General features: G+C 40.9%; 1 protein-coding gene across 1 annotated transcript in view; it reads right to left on the reverse strand.

The window, feature by feature from the left end:
- The window catches only part of PDZD3 (PDZ domain containing 3), a 27,724-nt gene that overhangs the window by 7,917 nt on the left and 10,525 nt on the right, over nt 1-9,282 (reverse strand). The window contains exons 2-7 of the mRNA XM_018569113.1: nt 8,433-8,460; nt 7,764-7,828; nt 7,207-7,418; nt 5,362-5,563; nt 3,044-3,180; nt 244-445 (exon numbers count right to left, since the gene is read on the reverse strand). Coding sequence (XP_018424615.1) covers nt 244-445; nt 3,044-3,180; nt 5,362-5,563; nt 7,207-7,418; nt 7,764-7,828; nt 8,433-8,460 — 846 coding nt within the window. The remainder of the gene's footprint in view (nt 1-243; nt 446-3,043; nt 3,181-5,361; nt 5,564-7,206; nt 7,419-7,763; nt 7,829-8,432; nt 8,461-9,282) is intronic.

Consider the following 9,282-nt stretch of genomic DNA (forward strand, 5'->3'; position numbering starts at 1 on the left):
GCACCTTTCACATCACAGTCCCACTACCACAACATTTTGAGGCACCCCTGAGGAAGCCGCTGTATGTATATGTGTATATATATATATATATACATTTATTTAATTTTTTTGTGTTAGACATTTGTCTGGATTCGATTCAGTTTAATTAAACATAGGTGTAGCACTTTGTTTGGGCTGTTTGTGGGCCAAGTATTAAATATATGCAATATAATATTGAGTAATATATGTGACATTTTAGTTCACCTTGTCCGCTTAGGCACTTTTCTTGTCTTAAAAGGAATCCATAGCCCTGTGGACTGCGCACTAAGTGAAGCTTTCTTGTTCGATAAGGCACACATGATATATCAGCAAATGCAATGCTTGGCGTAACTCCTTGAGCTTCATATACTCCCCATGCAGATGCTTCCAGAACTAACAGGACAACACGTGAGCCACTATTTTGCAACTGCAGGAGAAATGCAAGAAAGACTTTAACAAATAAACTGATGCAAACAATCTGGGGAGATATAAAATTCTAGTCATTAAAATCTCATATAATCTTTAACATGTTAAAGTCATTTCAAAATCCCTTAGAATCCTGCCATAAAGATCCTCGTTCATGCACTTCTGATTATGGAGTGACAACCTTCTCCCAATTGTGCTCTTTGCTCTTACATTGTCACCCTGTCACATGCTCCTCTAGTTGAGACCACAAGCAGGAAGCCAGTCAGTAGATCAGAAGTGGCTGAAAGAGGTAGGTGGAGATCAGCAAGCCTGAGATACAAAAAAGGGAAGAAAAATGTAAAAACGGTATCTTATGAAAAAAATGCACATTCCTGGAAATTGTAAAGAGTGTTTACAACACTCTTTAGAATTCAGAGGTTCACATTCACATTTTCTGCAGAAAACGTGTATCTAAACCTCTGCTTTTAACCTTAGTGGTTAGACAGGTTTTTTTGCATGTTGGCTGGTGAGTGTGCCTGGAAACGTTTTGCTGTTTTACTGTTTGAAGCCCTTCCGTGTGCACCTAGCTGTAAAGCTGGTGACGAATTGATGAGTGCATTTGCCATTTGTTTTGCATGATGGGGAACTGGTCCCTCCGCATCCCCATCAATCTTTTCCCATTGTTGATGGTTGTTTGGGACACTGTCAGTTCCTTGGGTGGCGGAATTGGAAGTTGTGAGATTGCAAAATGAACACTGAATGCAAATTGGACACATGGTTTCGGCACCAAATGCTCTGTGCACAGGAATGGGACACCTTTCTATCATTTACTCAAACAGCAAGACTACAGGATGACATCTATAATATTCCTTCTTATACAGTGAAATTAGACTTCAAATACTTTTAAAATGCATGTAAGGGATGCCGAAAAGAATTTGCCCATTAATATTATTATTATAATCAATATAATACAGGATAATATAGCGCCAACAGTTTGCGCAGCGCTTTACAATATAAGGAAGACATTGCAATCACAATACAATTCAAGACAAGATGATAAGGAGGGCCCTGCCCGTGAGGGCTTACAATCTAAAGGGGAGGGGTAAGTGATACATGAGGAGGTAGCTGTGTGGGGATTAATTGTTTGAGAACGTGATGGTTCAGTGGTTAGGTTGATGTGGGATTATCTATTGGAGCAGTCTAATTCAGGCTGGACAAAATAATATTTAACCAAAGGAGTTTATTCTTGTTTATATTATAATTTTATTACCTCAAGTATACATGATTCTGAATTTTTGCATGGTGAAATACTATATGAGATTGAATTTGTTGAATGTATTTGTTGTTCTTTAATCATGTCTTCTTGAAATAATGTTATTATGACAATATCAATTGTGCAAATGGAGCCAAAGAGATTCTATAGGAGATCATGCTGATTGTCTTCATGCCAATATTCTGTTGCTTTTCAAACAAGTTCTCTTGATATTATGTGACCATGTTTCTCTGTCATTAACTGTTTGAACATAATTTGCAGAGGAGAATAGGGGGACTTCTTTGAATTGGCATATACGTGAATTTAAAATTTTTGTGAGTAGCACTGCTTTTGATTTTTTTGTAATTATATATGGAGGCTACCCAAAGCTTTTAATTTTTTAATTTAAAAAGTCAGGGTATACTGTCACGCACTCCCTAATCCCCTGGATTTCTTGGATCTCAGCTGTGGAAGGACAGTGTAACACCCACTATTTACCAAGTTCACAAGGAGGAGAAAACGGCTAGTCAGGCTTAACCCCTGGCGTCACTCTCAATCTGGATGGAGAGTTAGGGGTTACAGCATCATCTGCCATATGTTAACTGTGACTTTGGTTTAAGGGTGGACTATTAATTCATAGGCCGTAGTTGTTTAAGTGAAACTAAACAAACATAAAGTACTAGATATAGGTTTGATACCCCAGCCAGTATAATATAGGATATGAACAGCAGCTATCATGCAATTAGTCACTGGCATGAAAAAGTCAAGAGTTTGTATGTAACATTTCTTAATCCCTCAGAGGGGTACTTGCGCTTAGGTGCATAGGATCCAGGAGGCTCCTGGTAGTGAGGCTTAGGATCTCTGCTGGTGCTTCTGAGGAGGGTAGTTGTCCTTGCAGTAGGCTTGCTGGAGTTGGGTTGAGGGCCCAGTCGGCCAGAAGTACCGATGCTCAAGGAGGTCCAGGCAAGGCTTTTTGGGGTTCGAGGCTGCAGGGCTTCCAGATCGCAATAGTGGAACGCCGTGTCAGTCTCCTGACTGTGTTTAAATAGGCCGCCGTTGCATCCGATTGGAGCGCACGGACGGCCTATGACTACCGTGTTCCAGGCTGGAACGCATGACGTCGCGACGGAGGAGCCGTAGAGACTCCCCACCTGGCGCAGCGTTCCAGGCAGGAACGCAGATGCCGCGATCCCCTGCGGACATTACATATACCCCCAAATTGATGTGGATCACAGGTGGACTTGACCACTGTGGCTTATTATGAATTTGGGGGCCATTTCACTTCTCTTTGTAACAAGCATTCTATAATTGTTATAGAATTTTGTGCATAGGTTTGTATAAAGCATAAGGGATATCATCCCAGGGTACCTTTTTACTCAGCTGACTCAGTGTGAAGCTAGTGACACTTTCACCATTGACTTCAAGAAGACGGGCACCAGAGGGAGCACCAGCCTTTTGTGCTGCACCACCATCTTCCACATTGAGAAGAAATGTACCGCGAACACCTGGGTAACAAAAATGTATATACAAAAATGTAATGGTCAATAAACAACTATACAATATTTATTAATAAAGACAATTACTTTTTTACAGTGCAAGCAAGTGTGGTGTTGCTTTTCAAACTGGTCACATTTAAATCTTTGACACTGGAATTAAAAAAGTTAGGTTTTAGACATTTTAGGGTCTTTTTAATCTGGAATTTAGCTACTTAGAAATTGAACATAATGGGGCTGATTTATGATAGAAAATAGGCTGTTCACTTTGCAAGAGAATTTTCCCTTAGCTAAGTGAATATGATGAAAATAATTTTGCAAAGAATACACAATCAAGTGCAAAGAAAATAAAAAAAACAGGATTTTTGCTTGTACATGGTTGGATGAGAAAAGTCAGTAGAACCTCATTCACTAAGCTAAGGGAAAATTCCCTTGCAAAGTCAACAGCCTATACGCCTTGAGTAAATCATTCCCAATGAATGCACCCACAACGTCAAAGTAATTTCTGTTACACGCATATGTAGACATTCAGAAATGTTTGTGTAGGCAGCATGACAGCATGTTGTAATCAGCGACCCAGTTCAAGTATGCAGATCAGGAGTTCTGATTTCCGTCTCAATTCACTGGCAGATACTTGCTCTGGATTTTTGAATTAGTAATTATTGAAGCCAAAAACAATCAGACAAATTATATTTTCAGACAGAGGTCAGCAATGTTGGGTTGCATATTTTTCTCAGTATAGATTCCCTTAAATGTCTATATAAACGCTCAGCTTCTAAAGACATATCAAAATTCCCTGTTATCACAAGTAACCCCTTCCTCCCCAAAATATCATTGGTAAAGACCTCTGAATTCCAAAATTTCTTATAGACCAGTGGTGGTGAACCTATGGCACGCATGCCACAGACTGCACGCAGAGGCCACTCTGGTGGAATGCGAGCCAAGGCTGGGGTGTCAAATTCGTATCATCCAACGCCCAGCGCAGACAGTTACGGGCACATAGTTTTTTTTTTACATTTAGTCCTGCTTCGGGCAAGCAGGGTTAAATGTACAGCGGGGAAGCCGTCACTTGAATAGTACAAGTGATCTTGGAGATCACTTGTATGCAGCCTGCAAGTCTGTACCGCCCTCTCTATGGTTTTCTGGGTCTCCCGTTCTTCTGGGGGATCTGAGACCATGGCAAAGTAGTTCAGGATGGAGAGAGGGGATTTATAAAAAGTACAAAATAATTAAATAAGTAAAAATTTTTAAATAATAATAAATATTTAAAAAATAAAATGGTGCCAAAAAGTAAAAAATAATAAAATCAATTAAAATGATAAAAAGTAAATTAAAGATAACAAAACTAAAAAAGCTAAAAATAATAAATAAAGAAAAAATAAAATGTTTAAATGTTTGAATATGTGTGTTTCCCTATTTTGCCTAAGGCGGTGATGCTGAAAGTTTTTTAAACACCAGTGCCCAAACTAAAAGACAATACCAAACTTATTTTCAGTGTTGGCACTTTGAGATAAATAAATTGATTTTGCATTGCAGTTCAGGCACTCAGGCTTGGAAACGTTAGCCATCACTGTTATAGACAATTGTTTCAACAGATCACAGTGTAAGGCCCCATTCACATGGGAATCGGCCGGTACATACAGCTCCGTGCTGCTGCACGGCCATATTAAGCAGCTCCCGGGAAGTACAGGTGCTGCGTGTGATTAGTACGGAGCCCCTGTCCTTCTCTATGAGACTACGCAGCCATACGCCCCCCTGTGCTCACCTGAAGCGCACGTCCGTACGGGTGCGGGTGAGCATACTTGTACGCTGACAGGAGGGATCCTGTCTGCGTCCGAGCCAGGAAACACGCACCCGTACGGACCTGCACTTGAGGTGAGTGTAGGGGGGCGTATGGCCGCATACTCCCATAGAGAAGGACGGGGGCTGCGTACTAATCACACGCAGCACCTGTCATTCACGGGAGCTGCCAGGTTTTGGAAAGGTCTTTTTTTAGGCTGGAAAACGGGTTTCATTCATTGTCACCTTGTTATTAGCATACTGATTGTGGAATATTTAATATTGGACTACATGTAGCAAATATATCATAAAACGACTAAAAGTTCATTCAAATAAGCACTGAAGCAAAGATATGCACAGATTTGTAAATAAACAAGGAGAGATGCTACTATAGTTTCATATTGGATAACTTACCACCTGTTGCACTTGTAGTGAAGCCAAAGCCCCGACCTTCATCACGTACAAGGCAAAGTCGCGGCCTGGGACAAGACTCAGGAAGAACGTTAGTAAGAATGGATAGTGGTGAAGTATTGTTGGTGCGCAATTTTCCGTAGCTGCACTCATCAAGAACAGCCAGTGAGACGCGGGAGCCGCTAGCCTTTACCTTCTGCACAACCTGAGGGAATATTCACATGTTTATAATAGCCGGCTAGCTAAAGGTGATTGTAATAGAAAACTTTGCTTGTTCATGACTAACTACTGAATGTCTTAAATATTGTTTATAAGACCAATACACACGAACAGGTGGCCATAAACTGCCTTATCTCACCCTCAATTTAATTTCCAAGTATAATGGAAGGGCAATGATAAGACTGGTTAGAATTACCAATGGGGTTGAGAGTCATGTACTCAGAGCTGACTAACCCTGAAATACAAAATGCACAACACAATATATACTGTATGATATTCAACAATCGCTCTTTGCAATCACCTATATGTGTGCCCGGTAAAAGAACGAGTCTGCCTGATAGTAAAATGTGAGTTTAGCAACATTAACCCTTTCATTGCTGTAATAACACATTTCATACTGTTCCATGGTTTCAGTTGTAGCATTTACTTTTCTCCTTAAAGGAGAACTATGGGGTCAGGGCTTTTCCCCATAGTTCTCCTTAGGGTAACGGGAGGACACAAACTAGCGCCCTCCCGTTACCCTAAGCTCAGTATACCGCGAGCTACAGCTCGCGGTATACTGAGACGCCGCAGCCGGATCGAATCCCGACATCAATGTCAAGCTCCGCCCAGCTGCGTGAGTGACAGCTGGCTCTGCCTATCTAATGGCAGAGCCAGCTGTACCCGCTCCCCCCTCCCCCCCGTCCGTTCCGCCAGTCAGCGCTGGCGGATCGGAGCGGGGAGGGGGGAATCCAGCCCCTCCCCTGTCACGGCAGAGAGCCGTGACAGGATCAAGAGGTGAGCGAACGCCGGTATATGTTCGCTCACCTCCCGATCTACTGAGCCGATCTGTGACAGTCTCATTGTCACAGGTCGGCTAGAACTATGAGGTGAGTGAAAGCACTCACCTCATAGTTCTCCTTTAAATGTATTTTTGAAGAGACCCTGTCACATTGCCCATGCAGAGCAAAGTGACAGTGTCTCAGCAACAGAACAAATTCCAGCAAGTGACCCACAGAATATCCTACCTGGACAAGCACAAACAGGAACAGACAGAGTGCAAGTACAGAGCAGACAGAAGCAGAGTCAAAACCACGAAAAACAGAATACATTAAACTCCATAATTGATGCTCATATATCCAATAAGAAGGGCGGCCAATAAGTGGCATAACTTTTTTGCATCCAAATTGTCCTAGTCACAATATCACTGTGCTGAGACTTGATATGCTCTACTAAGAAAGAGAGGCAAGCAGTCATTTCCCCACATGTTATAGAGTGAACTGTACTGATGATACAAAGAGGGTTATTCACAAAGCTAGCCGAAGGATCAGCCGTAGCTCTGTCTGATCCTTCGGCTAGCTTCGGCCGCCTGAGCCCTACGGTTCAGTAGAACCGAAGGGCTGCTGTACGGGCTATTCACTATAGCCCCTACAGCTCCCGAAGCTGGCCGAAGGCATATGCTTTGGCTCGACTGAGCCGAAGTGAAACCCGAAGTGAGCCGAGCGGCCGATCATTGGCCGGTCGAAAGCCTCGCAACAGACAGCTGGGCGTAAAATTACCGTTCTTGGTAGAAAATTACCATGTGATGTCTATAGGTAGTTTTAGTTCTTAGTTTGGAATCTTATATAAAACAAGTCATTGTGATCTGACCTTTAGGTGCTCCTGCTCATGTACATACTCCCCATTAATCTGTAATAACTGGTCTCCATCTTTGAGTCCTACAAGATAAGCAGGGCCTCCTGGAATCACTTCACGTACAACATGACCATTTCTTTCCACCTCCATACGCAAGGTGAAACCAAATGTTCCGCTGGCATCTTTTCTCAGTACACAGAAACGAGCTGCTGATTCAGGATCTGAGCCTGAAAAAGGAAAACTAGATATCAAAGAATGCAGAAAAATTGGATTGTACTGTATATACCTGTATACAAACACAGCAGCTATCGATAATATTTCTCTGTTCCTCATTTTATTGCTACTAAGCTTATATCATATTATTTGTTCCCACTGAGGATTCTGCATCTGATCTTTTCCCTGTACCCATTTTGTCATGACTTTATTTATTATTTATGTATTATTTTTTATTATTTATTATTGTAACTTCCTACATAGGCCATGTACTTTCAGTACCACCCAATTTCACTGAATTTACCTGAACCCACTGATATTTTATTAACATTCTATTATTATAAGAAACTAGAGGGTACCTGGGTCTTCTCCAAGGCACAGAGCAGGATTATCAATTCCCAGCTTTGGGTTAAATGGAAACATCCTTGAAGAACAGAACAGAAAAATACTTTAAAATAAACTACAATCATTACACTGCCTGGTAAAAGAATTAATAATTTTATATTTCACATAATAATTTATAATAATATATTTTTTATACACTTTATGTTTATAGGTTTTTCATAGTACAGATGCTCTATAAATGTAGTGAATACGGGCTTGCCTAATGCACACACTAATGTCCTGTTTTTAAATGTGCTGGGGTGAAGTGCATGGATGTCAATTAGCCACATGAATGAGACATCTAGCCAAAAAAGGTTCCCAGAGAACAATTAGTTATTGAAAGGGCGGGCAGGTTGCTTTTCAGCTCCATTTGTGTGAGAGAAACCTCTGATCCAGCCATCTTTGAACAACTGGCTTCTTTCAGCAAATCTGAAAAGTGCTCGTAATAATCATGTGAACAAGAGACTAGAATGCCATATTTTTTGGCTGAATAGAGGACTGTGTAATTTTAACATGCAATATTTTATATTTAGCTAAGTAAAAAAAAAAGAAAATGTACATTTTATTTTTTAAAGTTCTGAGTTTAAGGAAACACAAAATAATTTCAAACACAACAAAACACACAACAAAAGTTGTATACTCACGTGGTTAATTTCAGATCATCTTTAATGCCTGTAACAGAAGAAAAGTATATATGAATGAAATGAATGGTCTATGAAGCAAAAATTGCAGGTGCAGCAAAAGCTTCAGGGCCCAGTCACACCTGTCAGTTGGTAATGTGCATTTTACCACAATGCATAACTAAGCTAAGTCAAAATTTGTATTGCAAAGAGAAAATTCACTAAGCTGAATGAATGAGGTGAAGTTGTGCTGACTTCAATCATTTAATTCTATGCAACGAAAACTCCTGTTTACATTTTCCGTGCACATGATTGGGTACTCTATGCAAAGTGATTTCACCTCGTTTACTGTGCCAAATTAAAATTCACTTTGCTAAGTGAACAAGTTCTACTCCTTTAGTAAATCAACCCTTCCAGGAGTGTAACTATTGCTGAATATATACATACGTTTAAAAACCATTAGAGGGCAGTGAAAGGATGAATAAAGCTAACTACATGTGTCAAAATCCTAAAAAGATTAAAAACCATTAGATAGCAGCAACCTCTCAGGAAATCACTATAGAGCAACACACAAGGATCCAAAACACACAATGATACAGTCCATATAATAATTACCTAACCAGAAACAATATTGTCCATTAATTTCTACCACTTACCGTATATACTCGAGTATAAGCCGAGTTTTTCAGCACATTTTTTGTGCTGAAAAATGCCCCCCTCGGCTTATACTCGAGTCAGCGTCTCGAGAACTGAGGAAAGTGAGTACGCTGGTCAGGTTTCACTGCTGCTCCGGTGGGCGGCGCCCCGAGCGGGGTCATCTGGCAGTCTCCGGGTCCTAATTTAGGTGGCCGGAGACTGCCAGATGACCCTGCTC

The sequence above is a fragment of the Nanorana parkeri genome, unplaced genomic scaffold, assembly GCF_000935625.1.
Source record: "Nanorana parkeri isolate BGI_ZX_2015 unplaced genomic scaffold, ASM93562v1 scaffold1289, whole genome shotgun sequence".
NCBI classification, from domain to species: domain Eukaryota; kingdom Metazoa; phylum Chordata; class Amphibia; order Anura; family Dicroglossidae; genus Nanorana; species Nanorana parkeri.